The sequence below is a fragment of the Gallus gallus genome, chromosome 4 (genome assembly GCF_016699485.2).
Source record: "Gallus gallus isolate bGalGal1 chromosome 4, bGalGal1.mat.broiler.GRCg7b, whole genome shotgun sequence".
Taxonomy (NCBI): domain Eukaryota; kingdom Metazoa; phylum Chordata; class Aves; order Galliformes; family Phasianidae; genus Gallus; species Gallus gallus.
This window is the reverse complement of record NC_052535.1, coordinates 76,039,758-76,062,998: the sequence shown is the minus strand read 5'-3', so window position 1 is coordinate 76,062,998 and position 23,241 is coordinate 76,039,758. Positions and strand designations below refer to the sequence as shown.

Sequence of the window (23,241 nt, the reverse complement as noted above, 5' to 3'; positions counted from 1 at the left end):
ACAATTAACAACACAGAAACAGTAACAAAAAGCCACTGAAGTAAAATAATGCATAGAAGCACAACTATGTAATTACAGGGAATTACATACAATAAAATACACAGCAGGTAATGTCTGGTTTCCTTTGTAAGCAAATGGAACCTAAGATCCGTCCAACAAACCTTTCCATCTTAGAGCAGCACAGATCAGTGTAGCAAACATCTGTTTCCTTTAATTCCCAACAATCTCAAGGCCAGAGATTGTGTTTCTTTGTGGTTTAGTGATTCCTTCAGAAATCCCACCAGTTGTAACTGACCTGTAATATTCCTGACAGACATTTACTTTTCAATGCTAATTTTATTTTGGCGTTAAGTGCAGCCTTTTCAGTAGCAGCTTTGGGAATGTAACAGATTACACAGAAAATTCATATTCAACTAATTATGGAGAGATTATAAATGATGCAAAAGTAAAAAAGAAGGCATTCAAGAAGGAATGGGGAAGTGTATCTAACAGGTTCTTAATTCACTTTTCATCTGTATTTCAAGAAAACACTGGAAGTGAAATATTCAGTGACAGGAATTTCTGAAGAACCTAATTTCCCCTTTGTTTTCACAATGAAAACAGAATTTAATGTATTATCCTATTAATCTCCATATGACAAATCCACACCTGATAAGGCTTTTCCTTTTCTTGTCTGCAGAAGAGAAAGCTACGTAGGTAGAACAGCAGACCCTTAACCTGAAATCTGTTGTGTGAATCAATGTTTCCAAGTTGTAGTCAAATTTCTTTTTCAGTATTACACATAACTTTGTGGAACTTCTACTGTACAATATGCTTAGAAGAGTCGCAGTCATATTTGGTACCATTAACCTCCCTTAAAAATATGGTACCATGTATGATTTTGAATGGTTTTAGCAAGCCATCTCCCAGCAGAACTAAGGCTGTCACAGCAGCAGCAGTGAGCGGAGTCCCTGTGAGCACACAGCAACTGTGCTCAGCTGTCAGGTTATCCTGGCAGCTCAGGGTTCCTGCCAGGGGATGGTGAGGCATCTATGCAAGAGTCCAGCTGGGATCACAGGGACACACAGTGCAGAACTGGGGAAGGCCTCTTGAGTCACTAACACATTCCACAAATAGCTTTAAAAAAAAAGGAGAGAGAGATGAAGGAATGGCAGCAGGAATCTAACAAGGTAAATGTCAGAAGCAGTTAGATTTCCTATTTCTTTCAATTCCCTGGTGAACTTGTGAGCCTTCCTCTAATGTGGGTTCACACATGGCCCAATTCCACCCCTGCTTCTGTGATAACATCACCTTTTCCCAAATAGGAGTCTTTTCTTCCTGTATTTATAAGGAAAAATCCTATGTATTTATAAGGAATAATCATACCCCTTGCCAATTCTTTTCCTAAGCTAAACAAAGACTTCCACTGTCCTCTGGAAACCCATGTCTTTCCCAGACCATCCTAACAAACACCCCCTGAGCCCATCATAGTTCAAGTTCATGCCTTCTAACTGAGTAACCAAACCCAAGGCAATGTCTCCAGTCTCCTACTTGCGCCCTTCAGGGACATTCCCATTTCCCTGCCCCTGCTGGGAGCTCCTCCAGAGGCACATTCACAGCCACACTTACCTCTTCATGGATACATCTCTCTGATACTTCTGGCATCTGCCAGTCCCTCCACTTGCCCTGATATATTCTCAAAATTGTTTCAAGGTTTGGATTATATTCTGGTCAGAATTAGGTCCTATAGATAGCCTACATCTTCTTAAGCACACCTGATATTGTATCTGCCATCCTGTAATCACACAGTATTTTATCAAATACTTTAACTACATATTACAGCTATTAGTCTCAAATTTCTCATGACTTACATAGTAGTCACTAATCACTACACTCAAGCTCATGTATACCACCTATGTTCTAACACTTTATCCAAGGACCCAGCCAACAAAGCCCACTTCACTGCTCTCTAGGAGTGCCTGCACTACAGACAGGTGTTGCACTGCTATGGCAAAGCCCCACTAGACAAGCCCGTAGGATTGTCAAGTGCTGCTTGATGCAGCAGGAGGACAATTTCCAAGCACTTGAGTGTCATGCAGAGTGTATCAAACCCCTGGATTGATAAGCGTGCTGTCAGAAAGGCATAGAAACACAACGTCTTCCCACTGCAAATCCCAAGGTCATTCAGCTCGTCCTCAGTCAAGGCAATAGATGAATGCCTGTATGCGAAGCTCCATGCTCAACTACCTGTCAGAACACCATACTGAGCTCACATGAAGCCACCTGTTCGTTGTGTGGACCCGGTTATGACTCCCACTGCACAAGGAAGGCCCAAGCAGTGACACTGCCTCAAAGATGGGGCTCTGTCCTCAAGAACAGCCTGAAATCAGACCCAAGCTCCATTCTACTTCCTCTTGCTAACAGACTTCCTAAGCATTTCAACTGTCACAGAAAAATCACAAACCTAAAGAGAGAACGGAGAGTACACTTAATGTGGTTAGCACTCTCTAGAAATACTTTATCAGTAGACTATGGAAACTTAGTTTGACCAAGGCACCAGAAGCAGAATATAAAATGAGCTTTTTGAGGAAAACAGCTGAAACTAACATGAGAACTGAGCAGTAATGGTTCTTCCTACAAAGCATTTTTAAATAAAAGCAGTATGTTTCGATACAAAGGGGCTTCAACTTCTGCATAATAAGGACTGCAATCACATTACAGCTGGAATTTATAATGGAGCCTTAACTATGTGTTTTTTACACAGGCATACGAAATTTCCTTTGTGACATTTTTGACACATTTCAGTCTCCAATTTTATAAGAAACCATCAATCCTGTTACCCTGAAATTTCATTCCCATAACTTTTTGTTATAGCTTTAAAATACTACTGTTTTAGAAATAAAACTGAATTTCAAAGTCACTGTTTTCATTATTTTATGCAGATACACACAGACAATTTACCTTCTGATAATCGCCCTGTGTATTTCCAAACTTCTGCTGTGCTAGTTTTCTGATGAGATCTGAAAATAAGCAAGAATATTGCAGAGTTTTAAACAACATACATTATAAAAATGGAAGAAAGGATGGTATGAATTCTACTCTTAGGCAGGCAATATGCAATTAAGAATAGACATCTACAGGATCAGCAAGCACATAAGTCTTTCTGTAAACTTGTCTAGTACCAACATTTTTAATTGACTGTGTATTTTATGAGATCACAGGAAGACAACCAGGGTATACATCAATTAAATCCTACCGAAATGCAGTGAAGGTTTTTCTGAGGTCACCTTTCTGTAGCTTAGCAACATTATTAAAAGTTAAGCACAAACTTATCAATTACTTGGACAAAGTTCTGGGTGTCAGCTTTGCTTCATTTCTATGACAAGCACACACATAGATACATATAAATACATACACAAAATTACATACATCATGTGTAAAACAAGCATCTTAATGGTGACTTGATTGAACAGCACAAGGAAGAAGGCCTTTATATTGCCCACTTTATTCCAGTTTCTATTCTTTCTTGGTTTTGAGACCAACAGACCTTACACAAGGGTATGCAACACAGCCAGAACAAATCCACGGGGTACTGCAAGTGCAACCCCATTTCACTCACTTCTACAAGATACCATCCAAAAAATGAAGTAGGAGTTTAACATCAATGTAACTTAACATCAGAAATACAACTCTGTCACACTTATTTACTGCAGTAAACCCCCGCAGCTGATGGAATGGATCTCCCTTTGCAGACACCAGCAGCCTGCCCTCACAGAGGTGTTACTATCCCTATGGGAACTATGCTGGGACTTGTGGCTGCTGGCCGCTAGTGTGATGCCCTGCACCTGCAACCACTGGGAGCTCTAGCTCTGCTCCCTGCCAGGCTGCACACAAGAAGCCGTGCTCAGATGTCCAGGAGAAATAATGGACTGAGCTTCTGGTCTCTGAGGAAAAGGAAATACACAAGGAGGGAACACTGACCCCATGTTCATACAGGACTAGGCTCAGTGTGTTCAAGGGTGCTGTGATCTCACTCTTCTCTAATTCCACACAAGCCTTATAAAAACAAATCCCCAAGCAGGCAGTTCATCCTGCCCTCACCACCAGCACCCAACTGATCTGCAAGTTCAAGAGATCCTGAGAAGTTCCTCACAGAAAATCAAACACAACCACAGGGCGACAACTGCTGTTTTCAATGCACCAAGGAAGGTTTTCCCTGCAAGGAAGCTGTAGCCACCAAGATTGCAAATCAAAAAATTAAAGTAAAGATCTATTAACGTATCACAGGAGTATCAAGCTGCAAATCATTCACAGATGGGAAGTGTATTTTAAAATGCAGGAAGTGTGCTAGCAGTAGATGATGAAGGATTTCATACAACCCCCTTTTTGAAAGACTAGACAGAATCTAGAAGATAAGGCTGAATCCCACGATAACAGAGGTAGAACAAAAACATCAGTAACATAGGCACCTAGGTAAAAGAAAGGAGCTACAGTCCTAATAAACATGTTCAAGTATTGCTTGGCAGGGGCCAACCAACCTGTGCCAAGATGCTCTCAGCATCCCCGACAATGCGCACTCCTCAGGGAGTTTCAGTAGCAAGGAGGTGCACAGCCAAGTGGGGCAGCACTGCACAAAGGCTAAAATATAACGCACACTAGCTGTGTCAGACAATGTTTTCCTCAGCAGCAAATACAGAATTTATTTCCTCTTGTTTAAATCTATATCCCTCCCAAAGAGGTAATTTTAAGAAATATTTGGTGCATGAAGCATCCAAAACAAGGATTTTTCTCTTGATCTCACAAGCAGAAGGGCTAAAATAACCCTTTCATTTACGTATTTATTTATCCTTTTAGCACTGTATAACAATCCAATGCAGAACAGCCACTGAAGATGGGTTTTAAGGTCCCTTTCAGCCTAAGCCATTCTGTGATTCTATGACCCCTGGAGATCTTCAAGTCAAGCCCCCGGCTCAGAGCATGGGTAGCTACATCGTGTTGCTCAGGGCTCAGTCCTGACCTTGATCATCTTCAAGCAGAATATCTAATATTAAAAACTAAAATCAAAAAATCCCAAACCTCTCTGACTACCTGTGATACACCTGAATTGCTCAGAATGTTTCTGATTCACAGTTATTCATACCCTTTCCATAATTTATATCTTGCCAGTCAAAAACAGTACCTGAATGCACTATGACAAACTGATACAGAGAGTAAGATTTTTGGGGTGTTTTCAAAATTAGGGGCTCTAAAGCCTTTTCGTCAGAAACCAAAGCTCCTTTAGGTGTGTAATAAACAAGAAACACCTGAAAATAGGTACAAAAAGTTCCTATATGGATTGTATAAATTAGATACTAAATAGTAAGAGAAATGTGGGTTTTATGCCATACACAGCACAATGACTGCTATTACACAGCCTGTTTTTTTCCTTAATGTTCAGAAGGGAGTTTTCCCTGCTGAATAAGGATTTACTACTTATATTTCTTGATAAAGATGTTTTTTTGAAGCTTCAGCATGTTTTTCTCAGCAGGCAATGCAAAGTGGATGACTATTCTTTACAATGAATTTACTATTTCAATAGCCTTCAATATCAACTGTTAGATATATTATAAGTTAATTCATTTGGAGAAGAGGAGCCTCAGGGGAGAACTTACTGCCCTCTACAATGACCTGGAAGGAGGTTGTGGCGAGGTGGGAGTTGGCCTCTTCTCCAAGGTAACAATGATAGGATGAGAGGTAATGGCCTTAAATTGCACCAGGGGAGGTTCAAGCTAGATAATGGGAAAAAACTCTTCTCAGAAAGAGCGATGAAGCATTGGCACAGACTGCCCAGGTAAGTGGTGGAGTCACCATCCCTGGAGGTGTTCAAGAAATGTGTAGGTGTGGCACTGAGGGCCGTGGGCATGGTGGGGGTGTGGTTGGACCAGGTGATCTTAGTGGTCTTCTCCAGCCTTAATGATTCTGTGACTTTATGCTTTCAAATGATACATGGAAGTTATATATATTCCCACAAAAATAAGATCGGCAAATCCAAATGTAAAATTACATTTGGTTACTCACCCACATATCTGTAGGCACAAACATGCCACAGTGGTTTTGCAGGATCAAGAATCCCCCTCTCAAGTTTTATTCACATCGCTAGTCATCATGTTTAATACAACAGCACTCAGAGGTTAAATGAGAGAGCATCCTGTGCTCCCGTGTATGCTGTGTTTTCACATACACGGCTCACTGCAGCATGGTGAAGAAACACCTCAGCCTGTATTTAATTCCTAATCCCCATGATTTAGATTTGCTTTTATGAAGAGCCATTCTTTCCCAGCTATAACATCTCAAATCTAGCACTGAAATGCATTTTTATTTTAAACTGAACTAAGACAACTCCACCTGATACGATTCTGCATGACACGTAGAGTACCTCAGAGCCAATCCAACATCTTTGAGTCTGGTTCCCATTTTGAACACAGAAGCGCTGGGCAGGTGTGGAAAGGAGTGGTGCCCTCTATTTTCAAATTAATTAGATTACTTCTGAAATCTTGGCTTGACCAGCTGCACACATTGTTTCACAGGACCAGTAATCCAAGGCTTTAGCACACAACACATCTCCTCACTGGGGTTAAAGAGATTTACCTTGTGAGGCTCATTTACACGGCTAGTTAGATTATTGCTCTGCACTGTCTCCTCCCTGCTCTCATCACACATGCAAAATGCCATCTGCCCTGGTAAATCTAACTAACCAGATGAACTGTTAATTTACCAATGCAATCTGTGATGAAATATTAAGCACCTCTGAGGAGCTCCAGTCAATGAAACAATCACTGTCTTCTGCACATGTGAGTGCCATGCACGTCCAGCCAATAACACTGTACTGTCCAGACAAGAAGATAAGGCTACAACTAGGCTTTCTTCCTGGAACTACTCTACAGAAAGGGAGAACAAAAATCATACAGATTTAAAAATAAACAGTCTGGCTATTAAGTCCTAACATCAATTAGTTATAAATGCTTCTTCCACGAAAGCTTTTCAAATCTAGGTGACAGGAAAACAGTTGGAATAAAACCTTTGGGAACGCCATGCTTGATGTTCGCTCAAACAATTCCACTGAGCCAGTTCAGTTATAGTGCAATTCCAGCATTAATCAAATTATGCCAGAAATTCATTTATCCTTTTATGCATAATGTAACATATTAAGTTTCTATTCTGAAAAAAAACTTCAAGCTAACCAATAAGTACCGTGACCGAAGCATTCAACTCGCACTGAATGGAGATCTTCAGAACAACAGGAGAGAATTATGTTGATAATATACATGATAATAACTGCTTTCATACCATCTCATATCACAGAATTTCCTCCCATTCCCCATCATCTATAACAGACAGTGACAATGGACTATGTATACACTGCTCAATTCAGTGTTTTTTCTGAATATGGATCAGTTTGACCCCATTTAGTGTCATGAATAAACAGCAACAATTAGTGTGAAATTAATGAATTAAAATAGCTTCAAGATTGTTTTTTTCCTCTCTAATTATGACTCAGACTATAAACTAACTCTTGCAAGTCCAAGAAAACCAGGAAAACTATAACAAATTTCAGATTTATTAGCAGAGAAAAAAAATCTTCTGGGTGTTCTATAGCAAGTTCAGTTTATTGACATTTTAGAACACTTGCTTTGACCTGAGTGGAACTTCCATTGCCTCCTCGAAGTTAGAAAGCCTTTTGCCATTGACCTTAATTATAGTCAGATTCAGTTTCCTTTGAAGAAGTCTTCTCTGGTTGATAACCTAGGGTGCTTCCCTTTTCTGCTGCTTGACTACCTCGTGGATCCACACACTTGCTCTGGCCCTCGTCCCAGGACCACTCTGCACTGCTGGGGCCTCACCTCAAGCACTAAGTGCAGTTTTGGGTATCACAAGAAGGGAAAACCTACAGAGTGCTCAAAGTAGGGCTTCGAAAATGAGGAAGGGTCTAGAGGGCGGGATGTATGAGGAGCATATGAAGTCCCTTGATCTGTTCAGCCCAGAGCAGGGGAGGCTGAGGGGAGTAATACTGACATTCCCGCAGTTCTAAAGCCCTCATACAAGACAACCCGCTCACCCTAGAGAAAGGAAATTCTCTGCCCAATCATGTTGCACAATAAAGAAAGAAAGTGCGAAATACTATAATCATAGAAAAAACAAACAAAAAAGGAACCTTGCCATTGCACCTGCTCACTGATGTGTAAAATGATGCCCTATGACCTGATATTCTATGGTAGGTGGTTGAATGGAAGTTAAAACCAGCAAATACATACTAAATTGCCTAATTACTTTAACTTCTCATCACATCTGCAATGCCAGTCTGCCTTGTTACCTTAGGCTTTCAATATGGTGTTTCCTCTAACCAATACGATCATCTCCCATTCACGTTCTCTGGCTGCATTCTTCAATTACATGATCAAAAGCAAGAGAAACATGCTACATTCCCAGCTTATCCTAGAGTACTCTGTTTCTGTCTTAAAATCCAGCCAAGACAAAAAGCACATACATAGTAAATGCATTTTACATCTTGTTAGACTTGGAAAGCACATACTGCTTTATCTGTAGGTGAAAAGACAAGCTACTAGACCACCTAGAAGAGAGTCTTAGCTTATAGTGGATGAGGTGAAGGGTGATGCGACAGGGTTCAGGCAGCAGTATCATACAGGCAAAGAGATGCATGAATACCCATGAACAGGAGTAGCCTACGCTGAGCAAGTTTTAATCAGAGCGCAGGTAGGGCCAGGTGCACTGCAACTGCTGGAGATGCAGAACTGCAGTGCAGCAAGAGCTGCTGAATGTGCATGCTGCAATAACCAGGATCTGAAATATCAGATGCCCTTTACACCCTTGACAGAAAATAACACAGATTTACAGAAGAAACTACACAGCAGTGGGGTAGATTAGTAACATTCTATGAATTCCATTCATGCACTGAAAAAGTTTTCTAACTTCCCTAGAGCACTGATTAAACTACAGAAGTTTTATTAGTCAGTTGTTATCAGTCAGGAAGACCAAACAAATAATTGCAGCCTTCCACAGAATACCCTTGCACCTTACAGCTGCCCCAAACTGAGTACGTTCCTTTAGTACAGTTACGCATCTTCATTTCTGGGCACATTCTGTTCTTCCTCAATGTACAGAGACAACATTAAAGAGCCTGACCAGGAAAAGGTTTCAAGACAAAAAATAGCCTATGTGCTATGTACTAGAGCTACTACATTGTTTGTTATGGCACAGCTAGAATGAAAAATTTCTGCTTTGAAAATCATCTTTGCAGAGACTTTCTAGCTGCTCTTTGCTAGAAAGAAAGCTCTGCTCTTGTTGAAGTTTTGGAGAAGGAACAAAAGGGAGAAGTCTTTAGAAAAAGCTTTGGAGTTTGCAATAAATTTGCACACATCATGCAGACAAGTATAAAGCTTTGAAGAAGTATCCACACAGAAACTGCCTCATCTCATATTCTGAAGGCAATGAAACTTCTGCAATGCATTGCTTGTGCCACAGCAGCTATTTTTTGCCATTTATTTTGTTTGTAGTAGCTACCTAAAGTTCTCTCCAGGCCACCATCTGGTAAGGATTTACAGCAGATTATAAGCAAAGATTTAACATGGTACGCTGTGCACGCTTGTCTGTTTGAGCACACTGCAGGGACTTAATCGTTCACAGGTTGTGTAACATACTGGACTTTAACTTATATTAGTATAGTCTGTATTTACATTATATGAACAATGGCATTTTTCCTGCTCTTCACTTCTGTCCTCAGAAGCTCCCATAAACCAAGAAAAGCACAGAAAATCCTCTCTCTGTATTGCCATAGTGAATTGCTGGAAATATGAATGCACATGACTGGTAGTGATTAAAAAGGTACCACTTTTTAATTACCTCAGGAAGTGTCTTTCTGGCAGCTTTACTGTGGTTTCTCAGAATTCCTTCCCTATGCTTTTCCATTTCTGCAAAGGTCAAAATCTACCATGCTTGCTTACTGTGGCACACTCATCGGTTCAAAATCCTATACAGATCATTCCTTCACTCAAAAATCAAAGACAGAGGAAAGGCTGCTACACTGAAGGAAGGCCTCACCTTTCTATTTGTTCTGTATGGCAGCTTTCAGCTGAGCTACACATCCCAAACAGTACTTATTATCAGTAAAAATATTCACAAATATTAGGTTGGATTTAGGAAAAAAATTTCCTTTGAGAGAGGTGATGCATCTGCACAGGCTGCCCTGGGAGTGATGGAGTCACCGCCCCCAGAGGTGCTCAAGAAATGTGGTGATGTGGCACTGAGTGATGCAGTTCAGTGGTATGGTGGTGAGGGGCTGACGGTTTGACTCGATGATCTTAGTGGTCTTTTCCAACTTAACAGTTCTGTGATTCTGTTCTTTGATTTTAAGAGACTTTCACTCTCTCTTCGCATACACTCCATGAACTAGAATTCAGAAGAGAAAAATGAGATCCAGTACTACCTAGAGAGATAAGTGTGTAGAAATAAAATGGAGGAGGAGAACAGACAGCAGAATCAGTCCCATTGTCAAGGCAGGAAAAACAGGGAACCTCTCCTCTGGGTGTACTGAAAATCCAAATGTGATACACAACCAGAGAATCTGGCTGACCCAAAACCTATTCCAATGCACTTCTCACCATAGAAGACACCCAACGTTTCAGATGTCCTGACTATAATTTTGCTACCTGAGAGAGGGATACAAACTACCACTATATTCATGTGGTGTGTTCTAAGACTGCGATTGTGCACTGGTATCTGAAAGGCAAAATGCAGACAAACTGATGCTTAAACCTGCTTCTCTCTTTGCCATGAAATACTACGTGGGACAGCCAATCTTTTAGAGACACCAAGTAAAATGAATGCACACAGATTTTAAGAGCTTAATTCAGTGTTTCAGTGTAATTGCAGGTACACAGACACCATGCCACATCCCCAGTAGCTCATGTTACTCATACACACTATACACAGGAGCACTAACTAAGCAAATACTTACATTTTTAGGAGATGGTTTAATAAAATATATATATATATATTTATACCCAGAACAATAAACAAGCAACAAGGTCACCCACTAAGATAACCCTGTCCTGCACCTCTCACTCCTCCCATCCTGGCAGCCAGAACCTTGGGGTTTGGTGCACTCAGTCCCAGCCCCATGCACTGATGCAGGAAACAGCCTTGACCAGCTCTTTGGTTGTACCTCGTGTCTCCCAGGAATGTTGGAGTCAGGATAATTTCAAGCCCTGCTCTGGTATTTCCCCACACTGCAACAGCTTTCCCAAATCAGCTCTCCCAGAAAACACCCAAACCATGCGCCAGCCAATGTTCCCAACAGACAGAGAGGACATAGCTGTCTTATCTGGAAGCTGTTTTTTTGCCTTTAATATTATCGAGGTTGCAATGCTGGATTGTGATTTTTCAATTGCTGTTGAAGCGTGTTTTTCTCCTGGGCACAGCCAGCAGGCAGTGCTAAATCAGATCACAATGAGCATTCAGGATGCTGCAGAGAGAGGATTCCAGATACATGTACAGTGCTAAATTTTCAGATTATCATAGATGCCACACTGGTTACAACCGACTTGCATATTTTCTGCAGAACACTTGTCTGCATAAGGGACTCCTTGTTTACATAATCCAAACAAAGTGGGCAGGATGACATTAGAGAAGTGCAACCTTCTTTTTTTCCTCCTGTGGTGGCTTCCCGTAGATAATCCGTATAAACCTCCCCCACCCAAAACCTCTGTCTCATTCCTATCCACAAAAAAAGATCTTTTTGACCAGCAATCTGCCGGATAGTCCACAGTTTGGAATAGTTTTGGATAAAAAAAAGAATTATGCTTCTGGTGCCTATTGCAAGAAGCAGACCTGGAGTCTTTGTCAGAAACTATTTCTGTGTTCCTTGTTTACATATGTATGCTATCAAGCGGAGCACCTCTTAACTTCCCAGCATGAAACGAGCAATGATCTTTTAAACGCTATTTCCTTAAGTGTATGTGAGTGGGCAGAGAAAAGAAGATGCTAATTTATCCTGTTATCTTCCTGCTGCTCAATGTTTCACAGTATTTCTAATCTTAGACACAAGGCATTTCTTTCAGTGTATACCCCATATAATCACGTAAAGGAGCTCGGTAATTTCCCCCTCTTATTCCACTTCTACCCACATCACACCACCACTGTTTACTATATATAAAACCTGTCAATGAGATCTGCCATTTTGATCAACACTCTTCAGCTACTACCTGAAATTCACGTCACAGCTGAGGCCATAGAGCTGAAAAAAACAAAGCTACACTTTAGGGTTGCAGTGAAGGCAGTGACTCCACAGCTCAATGAAATGGTCATTTCACAACACAGCTTGGCCAATCTAAAAGCTACTTCACTAAGAGGCAGGTCTTACCCTCAGAGAACCCTCCCTTCCTCTCAGTTCCTGCACCAGCAATTGCATCTGTGCTCCCAACCCAGCTCCAGGAGGCGAGCTATAAGAAAGAAATCAACCCACGTGGCACAAGGGGTAGCTGTGAAAAGCTAGCACAAACAAAAGCAGTATATCACATCAGTGCAGTTCCATTCCTGAAGTGATACTGAGGCTTCATACAATTAGAAAATGGATATTTCAGTATAAAAGTTCGTAATTGTTTTCCAGAACTGAGTGCTGCCTTACACTGCTGAACTGTAGCACCCGAACCTAAGTCAGAAGCAGTGTGCATGCAGTTCCTTCCCATCCAACACAGCTAATGTATTAAAAAAAACACACATATCACACAGTATCCTCAGTGTTCATCAAATGCTGAGGAGGTATCCAGCAAAAGGAGGTACCCTTTTTCTCTTGCAGCTGTACTAGCTAGGGATATCCTTTGTATTCACATAAAACTGTGTGATTTTTTTAATGTTAATGTACAAAATGTTACAATGCTGAATACTCTCACATGAGGCAATGATTTCAGGACAGAGAACACGAAACAAAGTTGCTAAACACCATGATTTGCAGCAGTTTTGAAAGATGCTGAAACTGCACAATACATGAGACTGCAAATAGAACTGAGAGCTGCAGTCCAGGCCTACAAAACTGCTTACTGTTCTTCCCCACGAGGAATATACATTTACCTCTTCACACTGTGCTTTGCCTAGCAAGGCCCTGCAGTCAAGTTTGCAATAGTTTCATTTCTGCTTCAGCAGAAATGGTGCAATCCAGAAGTAGCAGCAGGAACAAAGCAGTTACAATTAAAAGTATGCGGCATAGCTGTCCAGTGATATGCTCAGGTACAGCAGAACAGGGTGAACGTGCCTTAAATTTTTTGTCTTATTTCATCTAAAAAAGAAAAGGAAATCCAGCTCAGTTCTTTTGTGAACTCCTTGCATATCAGTTACAAGACACAAGCTGTGAAACTGAAGATTTGCTGTGCAGATCCTGCTGGCAAGTGGAATTTCGGATTAAAATCGTCTTACTGCAACTAACATCTCGTTTCCATGGGAACAAAGCCACGCTAAGACTGCCACACAGGCAGGGCTCACACTGACCATGCCTCTACACTGAGTTCACATCTGAAGGTCCCCAGCACAACAGGTGATGCACACCATGTCACACCTGCAAATTGACTTAACTTTATTAACAGGTTAAGCTTCAGTTTGCAACAAATTCTAAGCAAGACAAAAACTGACAGCTTGTTTTGGTAGATGTCCGCTTAGTTGAGTGATGGAAGCAACCTACAATTTTTCTGTTATCATCTGCTTATTGTAAACTAAGCTATTAACAGTAAGGAATAGCGAGCCTTACAGAGTCTCAACAGCAGCAGCACCACCTTTATGTTACAAACAGACAAACCAAGGCACTGCATGACTGAAGAGACTGAGCATGGTGCAGCAAGCCAGTGACCAAGCAGAGTCTTCCACCCCAGTATGTCATTAACTGCACGCAGGGGCAGGTATGCTCCAGAGTGAATCACTCCCATCACAGCACTATATTATCTAGTAAGGGCAGAAGTATTTGACAGATGAAGCTGGAAGAAGGACCTGAATTCACGCACTGAAGCACTGCAATCAGATATCCAATCAGTGCAGCACTGTTCTTAAAGATTCAGCAACTTAAGCAAACCTAAAGGGTTACAGTTCCTTGCTCAGGTTCTGTCAGCGTGCTTTACTCAACAACTGCATTTAATCCCATTAATAACTTACCTATTAAATCTGAACTTAGATTTAGCTGCATGCCCGCAAACCTCATGGCATGAGCAACATACTTAATTTGAAGCTGTTCATCAAACTATTACTCAGATTTAACTAAAATGGAAGTAAACAAAACCAAAAACAAACCTACAAAATAGCTCGTGGCTGATTTTCTTTTTAAATAATCATTTTCAGCTTTAAAGTAACTATTAAGAACATTTAAATAAATTTGCATGCAATCGAAAAACTTAACAACAGCTTTTCCCAAGGACTTCATCTTTTGCTTTATCGCAAGCTACGAAGCTCATCCTAGCTTCCTTCCTAAAGGCTTATTGGGAATCAAGGTGTACAGGAGTTACACCGTAACATCAGAGCACTACTGGAAGCACACAAATGACTTGCAAAGGCAGGAATACCTATCTACATGCAGTTAGGCAATCCTGTCACTTCTCATGTTTTTTTTTTTCCTTCTTTTTTCCTCCCAGCTAAGCATAACTGTAGATTGGCAAAGCAAACATTAAGTACTTCCAAGTAGTAGGGGAAAAAAAATAAGGCTTCTAAGATCAAAGTTATAAGTGGTTGATACAGAGCTCTGCCTGTGAGCCACATTTCTACTCCGTGTTGTGGTTATGTGCACTACTCTGGGCTATCAGCCTGGAAGTAACTCTGCTGGGGCTCCACACCAACAGCAAGGATGATGTTTTGAGTCAGACACACCGAAACAGCTTTCTGCGCATACTTTTGCTTACGTTTATTTTCATCTCTGAATCAAAATTAATCCTATTTCAAGTTGGCAGTTTAAAAAAAACCACACATTTCAAATATTTAACTACGCTATTAATACACTGAATGTGAAAATAGAACAGCATATGGCAAAAGAGATTAGGAGGATTAACCAATTAAACGGTATGACTCAAACTGACATGATCCGTCAAATCTGTGTTTTGCAGTGAGGTACGTGGGGGCATGGGAAAAGGGCTTCACCTACTGAGAGCACTGACAGCCAAACCTCTATTTGGTTTGGTTGGAAGCATCTGCTGGGAGGGAATGAGATGAGTGACACGTGCAAAACTTACGAGGTAAGCAAAAGTGATTTACTTTTGGATGGTTATTTTCTCTTTAATGCTGTATTTCACAGAAATCCACACGCTTGATGTAGAACTTAACACCAACAGCCCCATGTGACTTGACAGTGAACTCCATACTCAATAATTATTTGCATGTTTTGGTCACGTAATATTAAATTTGACATACAAGGCTATAGACCGCATTCCCGTTACTATGAAGGCACAGTAAACATCTCACTGAATTCAAGTTTCCATAATCAAAAGAGTAAAATATTCAAGCAGGCCTCTGGACAGAACTAAGGCCTTTTTCTGAGAGCTGAATGCAGACAACTCAGCATATCTCATCTCGTGAGAGGCAAACAGTTCATCTGCATATTTCATGGAAGGAAAGAGGTCACGAAAGCAGAGGCATCTGGAAAGTGTTCCTCCAAAAGGTGACATCCTGGCAGCTTCACGCAATGGCCCTCAGCACACCTGGAGTAAAACCTGCTGGGAAGGCAGATCCTGCAGGGAACAGGCCAGGCCTTTGTCCCCCAGCTTAACCTCGGGATCTCCGGGCGCTGGTCTAAATACAATCAATTCATTTGACTTCATTCTTCTATAGCTACTGAAGAAATGGCAAAAATACAAGCAAATAATCGTTGGTAGGTATTATACAGGCTTGTAACCAAATAATTTAAGATGTTAAATTAGTAAAGGATTTAACATAATTGACATATATACTACAAAATAATATAATCTTCTTTTATACGCAGCCACAGCTAAAATGCCAAAGTTAATCAGTAGCAAACCAAATCTGTTCTTAGGTCATTAAAACTTCACCTTGGCATAATTTAAAATATCAATATTATACAAACATTAGCATTTTCTTTGGCCAGCTAAATAAAACAAAAAGCATGTTGAAAAGTGCCACAGATACAACTGCAAACCCCACAAACACACAGATCCCAAAAGCACATTTCAAGCAATGTAGTGTCATTAAGCACACACTTTTCTCATGTCTCAGCTGCTCCTTTAGAAGAAATCCGTAGGAAAGGAAAGGGGGAAAAAAAAAAGATGCAGTTTCATTCTTAACTCTGGATCACAAAGGAACACAAAGTTGCATGCTCGTATAATGGAAATGGATTTATATGAGAGCTGACTGGATGCAGATATGGAAACAAAAGGAGTTTATTTCTAGTTGCTAAGTTTCTATGATTCTTCTGAGGGTGCATCTCATAAAGCTGAATTTTAAAAAGAAGGTTTATCACAATATGCAAATCTTAATGAGCTGTCTTTTATGGATTTAATATTAAATACAAAGCAAATCACGCTTTACTCCTGCAAATTATGCCTTACTCCTAATCCCGCGCTTCTGAGCACACATAAGAAAAAACAGCCTCGAATGTATCAACGACAGCTTTGAGATATCTAAGAAAAGTGCTGTGAGATTTCATTAACATTTCATTTTCATTAATACCACCCAACAATGCAGAACAGAGAAACATTATCTGACGTAGCACGCTGCATGCTACTAATAAAGCCCCTACTAGCACTTACTTCCAAACTGCCATCTTGGTATCTACAATAACGTGAACGAATCAGTAACAAGTCTTAAAAATGAAAAACAAAACCAGAAGTTTATCTGCTTACCTTGAGGAAAAGGATTGGGCTGCACTAAATACAGGAAAGCATGGACTACTTTAAACAAAATTCCTATTGGCCCAGGTTCGTGGTATGCACCTGTATCATATGTCTTGGCAGGTACAAATCCAAAATCCAAAGTCCCAGGAGGTGGCTTGTATATAGGCTGTACTTCTGAAATAGTACTTCCACAAAACAACAGCAGCAGCAGACAGAGTTCCACAGCCATGGCTAACAGTATTCATAAAATTTGAGGTAGAGGTATTTGTCCCACCAAGTCCAGAAATCTTCAGTACATTCACTTGGGAGCTAGATTTCTCAACAGCAAAGCGCTGGTGCCCTCACACCTTTATTCTTTAATGTCTTCTTGTTCTGGAGTGGTATAGGAGCCTCTCATGGAAGTGACTCAGCGCACCATCTCTAGTAAAAGAAAGAAATAAAAAACCTCTGAGCTCATTAAAGTATTGGCGTGCAAGCAGAAATTGCAAGATACCTGCAATTTTCTGCAGACACAGAACTTACCATCACTTGTAAAAGCAAGCTTGGAATGACAGAGAAAAACAACTGAAGCCTGTGAATAAAATGGTCTACTACATATGCTGTACTTGAAAGAGGGATAAAAACAATTACGCACAGTTCCAGGTCAGTGAGTTTTCAAAAACAAAGCAGAGCATTGGGACAGCTCCACAGAAAATATGCAAAATTAAAGGCAGAACATACAAACTGCAGTTCTAACTAAGCACAGTATGTCACATCACAGCAGTTTGCATTCAGTCAGCTACCTCTCGTTACTAGAGAGGATGGCAGCTACCAGTTATATCTTGGAGTTTCTTTAATCTAACTTTTTAGTTTGTAGAACTCCCACTTCCCTCCCCACAAACAAGCTTGCAGATGGCACTTCATGGCACCCATTTCATAGCTAAGGCTGAAGATTCATCTCAAGACAGAATTTACGCTTCCACTTGTTTTGCCATGGCAGTAACTTTTTATCATTGAAAAGTTGAGGAATAAAAAAAAAAAACTACTGTCTTTCTGAAAGATAACTGTATGTCCTCAATTGCTTTCTATTAACTCAAACTTTCACAACGTTCTCCTTCAGAGCTTGAGCAGCCAATAGTTTTTATGAAATACCTTGTTGAAGCTGAGTAGCATTAAGATGACTCTGGATGCCTGGAAAGTGTTAAGAATGTCGTCGGTCTACAAAACCACAACACTTTCATCAACTGTCACATAAGAAAGATAAGCAGAAAATCTCCCGTTTCCAACAAAACACTTGGCCACATTTTCATCTACCTGGAGCTAGCTAACACTCCTTCATCTCAGCATGGGCCGTGGTCCTCCCCAAGGAAACACCCCCTCCTCTACAAAAAAAACCCAACACTCAAAAAAAAACCCCACTCAAAAAAGACCCCACAACCAATAAAAGGTAGTGTTTGCTCCCTTCTGACTTTGGAAGTCATCCATCAGACTGGCTCACTTCTGGAAAGCCTTCAGCCATTGACCAGAATGCCACCAGCGGGGATGACTGGGAATGCACTGCTCACAACCAGCCACCGCCTCAAAGCTGGGAGCACCCAGTGCAAAGCAACAACGGTGGCAAAGTAACACTGCAATCACAGCTGCAGCCAGCTCAAAGCCACAGCAACTTCTTCACTTCCAAGGTGCTTCCACATCAAAGGAGGTCTGAAGACAAAAACACTTTTAAAGTCGGTAGCAAGGTGAGTCTTAGTCTCTCCCATGCTTTACAGTCCCCAGTAAAACACACGCTCCCTTTCCAAAAGCCAGCACTGACTCACTGGAAATCACATGCAGGCTTGTTTACTACTCCTTCCTATATGCAGAAGTCTGATTAGCATCAAGAAAAACATGAAACACAGAAATACAAAACCAGATCAAAGAAGGAGGGACAGTCCCTATCTAGCTAAAAAGGAAAACAAATCTATTTTTCCACCCAATGCCCAGTGAAAACCAAGAAAAACAATAATAATCCCATGAACATCAGAGTTACCAAGCCATACTCAAAGAGCCAGTGTTATAGATCTGTCTATATATAATGTCCAACACTGAAATGGAAAATCTTAGAAAACATTAAAAAAAAATAGGGATTTCCATATCACAAAGATATGCTTAAATAACAATGCCAGAAAATAACTATCACAGAACCATTTGTGTTGGAAGGGACCATTAAAGGCCATCTGGCCCAACTGCCCTGCACTGAACAGGGACACCTACAGCTGGATCAGGTTGCTCAGAGCCCTGTCCAGCCTGACCTTGAATGTCACCAGGAATGGGGCAGCCACCACCTCTCTGGGCAACCTGTGGTTTGGTTTGAAACCATTTCCTCTTGTCCTGTCACAACAGACCCTGCTAAAGAGTCTGTCCCCTTCTTTCTTACAGCCCCCCTGCAGATAGGCCGCTCTCAGGCCTCCCTGGAGCCTTCTCCAGGCTGAACAGCCCCAGCTCCCTCAGCCTGTCCCCATAAAGGAGGTGTTCCATCAATTATCCAGCTCCAACATATTTTTCCCCCTTCAATCATTTCTTAACACTGAGATTCTTGAGATTTCTTCAGCTGAAAAGACACGTCCCAGCAGAATTCCCCCAGTGCACCTGCCACGCCACGGCGGAGCGCAGGAATCGACAGAAAACAAAAATTGCTTCGATGGCAGATTATTATCAGATCCACAGAAACTCCGTGGGATAAAATAACACAAAATCCCAATTAAAGTGCAATAGATTTTTATTTTCTCCTAACGACAAATCAGTGAAGGCTGTGCAGGTTCGATAAAATCAATCCAGCTGAACTCCCACTAAAAAAGTTTGAACACTTTCTGAGTAAATTTGAGTGCTCTGGAGACTTCTCAATGCTCTCCAAGAGCTCAGCAAGTCAGGAGATAACGCTCACACACCATCATCCACCCCTGATTGCAGAAGTTACTGAAACAGATAGAAAAACAGGCTGCAAACACTGCACGGGAATGCTAAGGGTATTTGTGAATGATGAAACTGGAGAGGAAGATGATCATAACTGGTGTCCTAAGGCAGAGCTAATAGACAGGGCATGTTTTCTGCTGTGAGCCCTGTTATGTTAGAGAGAAGGGAGAAGAGGAAGATGCATACAACTGTTTTTTGTTCCCCCCCAAAACAGACCAGATTTTAGGCTAAGGGCAATTTAAACTATATCTAATTGTACAAATGGGAAAACAAAGCACTACCAAAACGTCCTTCTGATGTTGAAAAATCATCACTACGCCTGGCAGAAGTGTGAACTCACACACGAACTGATACTGAATCCTGGCAGTTTCACAACAAGGACACTACTGAAATTGCAAGGACACTACCTGTACTGCAGACACAAACGATACCTTGCTGAATAGAGACATAAAACCACCTTTCCATTCCAAAGACACTACAGAAATCTCCAAGTCTGTATCATTTTCAGCTGAGCCTTCATGAAGTTCAGCATTCCTCAAAAAGCAGGCAGGCATCTTGCAAATCAAAGAACCTGCAGCATTCAAGCAGATGTGTTCCTTCTCCCATTATTGGCAAATCCATCACAATGAACTTGGTATATACAGGCTTATTGGGTGATTCCTTCAGGCTGACACCAAATCTTCTCTAAACCATATAAAGTCTACATTATTAGTGAGCAGGAACTTGCAGAAGCACTATTAAACCTATAACTCAGGCTACCTGTGAGCATTCAATAGCTGATCAGCCTACCTAAAAATAACTCTGATGCAACAAGCTCCCAGTAGTTACCCTCATCTCAATAACTATTAAAAAGAAAAGCCCACAACCTGAACTGGAAGCATATTAGTAGCTGAATATGCCAGATAAACAGTGCTGAAAGTGGAAATCAGCCCAGGAAATTGTGAGAACTGCAAGCGTGGTGTATGAACAGAAGTGACATATATACCATCTATGATAATCCTCACTGCAGTGTGTGGCCATCTCATTTCCTTCCAAACAGTGTGATAACAGTACTCTGCTTGCACAACTCACCCCACATTCAAGCAAACAGGGAGAGAAAATCAGCTGTGCGAACCTTTGCAGTGCTTCCATTAATTATCAAGTAAGGTGTTCATGGAATCATAGAATGGCCTGGGTTGAAAAGGACCACAATGATCAAGTTTCAACCCCCCTGCTATGTGCAGGGTTGCCAACCAGCAGACCAGGCTGCCCAGAGCCACATCCAGCCTGGCCTTGAATGCATCCAGGGATGGAGCATCCACAGCCTCCTTGGGCAACCTGTTCCAGTGCTCATTTTATCACTGTTTTGATTAAGAAAATTACCATCTGTTAGCTGTGGAAGATATACAGCAATTAAAACTGTCTTTTATTTTCTGTGTGGTTTGCAAACATCCACCTTACAAGAGTGGAGCTTTTGCTTTTTATTCTGCAGCTGTCACCTAAGTATCCCACACATGTCACTAAACTGAATTCTTAGGTTGTTGGGCTTTTCTTTAAGCACCGTCTGTGGAGAACATCATCACTCCTTCACCACGTGTGCTGCAACGTTATCACACCTCCAGTATATCTCACTTTGTATTAAAAAACAAACAAACTGCAGCGTTTTCCAAAACCAACAACGCTTCAGCAACTGCAGTGCAAGTTTAAGAGGAGGAGACGGATTGAGATGCAGAAGTTCAGTAAGTGCTTTTATGACGGTACCTACAATAAAGAGTAGAACCCAGAAGCATCGTGATATCCTCCTCAGAAGCATCACAACGTCCCACTCTTTGTTACTACGGGACCGGCCTCCTATTTAACATTGCAATCCACGCACATGCAACCCTGCAGTGCAGTGATGTGGCTATGATCAACCCTGTGAACTGAAATTCAATCAACCAGAGGCTACATTGCTCAAGCTCAATGTGGGAGCCTCTTGGCAGCAAACCAGGTCGGAACAGGGGAAGAAGCAGCTGTCCACAGGAAGCCCACCCTGAAGAGCTGGCTGCGTTCGTTATGTTTTTTAATTAGTCATTTGAAAACCCGAGACCGTAATACCCTTCAAGGTTCCAGCACACGCAACCGGCGGAAGACTGAAATTAATTATGACAGCCACAACACAGGTAGCTACAGCTGGCCTCCAGCTCCCGGATGTGCATTAAAACAAACCCACAAATGAGATGCAGTGCAGCCAGCCAAGCTGGACGCTGTCACGTCAGAAAGGTACAGTTTTCTGACACGATCTCTCCCAAGCCTATCAAGGATTAGGACCTGTTGCCATAGGAGAAGAAAGCAAATAAGCCCAGTAAGCCTCAGGGACCGCAGAACTGTCTGAGAGCACCAACACAAACAAAATCCCCCACCCCGGGGAGCCGCAGGATGCACCTGCTGTGCCTGCTGGTGCTCAACGTGAAGCACTCAAGTCAGGAACATGGGTATGTGGAGCTCAGGTTAGCTGTGAGCTGCTAGCTGCTTCAGAGGCTGAAGTAAGCAAACACACACAACCCCCCCTCAAACAAACAAACAAACAGAACCCAAAGAACCAACAAAACCCACTCACCAACCAGCCAACCCCATGCTGCTTGCCGCCGTAGAAGTCACGGCAGTTTACTAACAGAGAGACGCGCACAAATAAACTCCATGTGAGGTATCCTCCCCAGAAGATCCACGGCTCTGACTTTTAGCCTAAAAGTTTACGTTTTCACTGACTGAACCCAAACCAGATCCATAACATGACGTTAAGCGGTGCGTTTACCCCAGCGCTCCTAAAGCCTTCCCTTGGGAGAGCACTCCTCAGCACCACATAGGGAACACCGGGACACCACGAAGCCATCCCATAATGAGACAGCTTTTCGCCAAACGGGAACGAGCGAGGGCTGAGCGCAGCCCCAGCAGCAGCCCCGGACTGCGCTCCCTTGCAGCTGGAACCGAGTTTCTCCCATCTTTCCAATTACTTGCGCTGGAGAGGCTCTGCCCCCTGCCACGCCGCTGAGTCCTTGATCCGCACAGCAGCACGGGCGCCTCAGCTCCGCCTCTGCCGAACGCGGACCGCTCTGTAGTTTCTCCGACCGCTCCCCCCCGCACGGCGCTCGGATGGCGATAAGCGGTGGCCGTCGCCGCAGCCGCCCCCCGCGGAACCGCCGCGCTCCCCGCGCCGCGGAGAGGCCGAACCGCCCCAGGTGCGGCGTTCGCCGCAGAGCGCTCCCACCGCGGGAAGGGGCGAGCCGCACTCCGCGCCCGCAGTCACCATTCCGCCGCAGCGCCGAGGCAGAGGGTTCCCTCCCCGCGACGAAGCGATGCGGAGGGCCCCGGCCTCCCCACCCAGCGGCCGGACGCCCCCGGAGCTCTTCGCTGCTCTCTCCCCGTCCCCGCCGCCCGGCTCTCCTCCGCGGGCGGATCCGCCCTGGCTCCCCGCACGCCGCCGTGCCGCAGCCCCTTCCTTTCC

General features: G+C 42.4%; 1 protein-coding gene across 25 annotated transcripts in view; it reads right to left on the bottom strand.

Annotated features, from left to right (window-relative positions):
- Positions 1 to 23,241, bottom strand: part of PROM1 (prominin 1) — a 59,178-nt gene that overhangs the window by 35,580 nt on the left and 357 nt on the right. For 21 of the 25 annotated variants that reach the window (XR_003074738.3, XM_040699032.2, XM_015285739.4 and 18 more), the window contains 2 exons: positions 16,857 to 17,267; positions 2,941 to 2,999 (listed from right to left, as the gene is read on the bottom strand). Coding sequence is in view for 24 of the 25 variants with exons in the window: in XM_040699032.2 (XP_040554966.1) it covers positions 2,941 to 2,999; positions 16,857 to 17,076 (279 nt within the window). In the remaining variant the exon portion in view is untranslated. Of the gene's footprint in view, positions 1 to 2,940; positions 3,000 to 16,856; positions 17,268 to 17,369; positions 23,182 to 23,241 lie in introns of those variants that run through there. The other 4 variants (XM_040699031.2, XM_046940194.1, XM_025149700.3 and 1 more) reach the window with 2 other exon arrangements.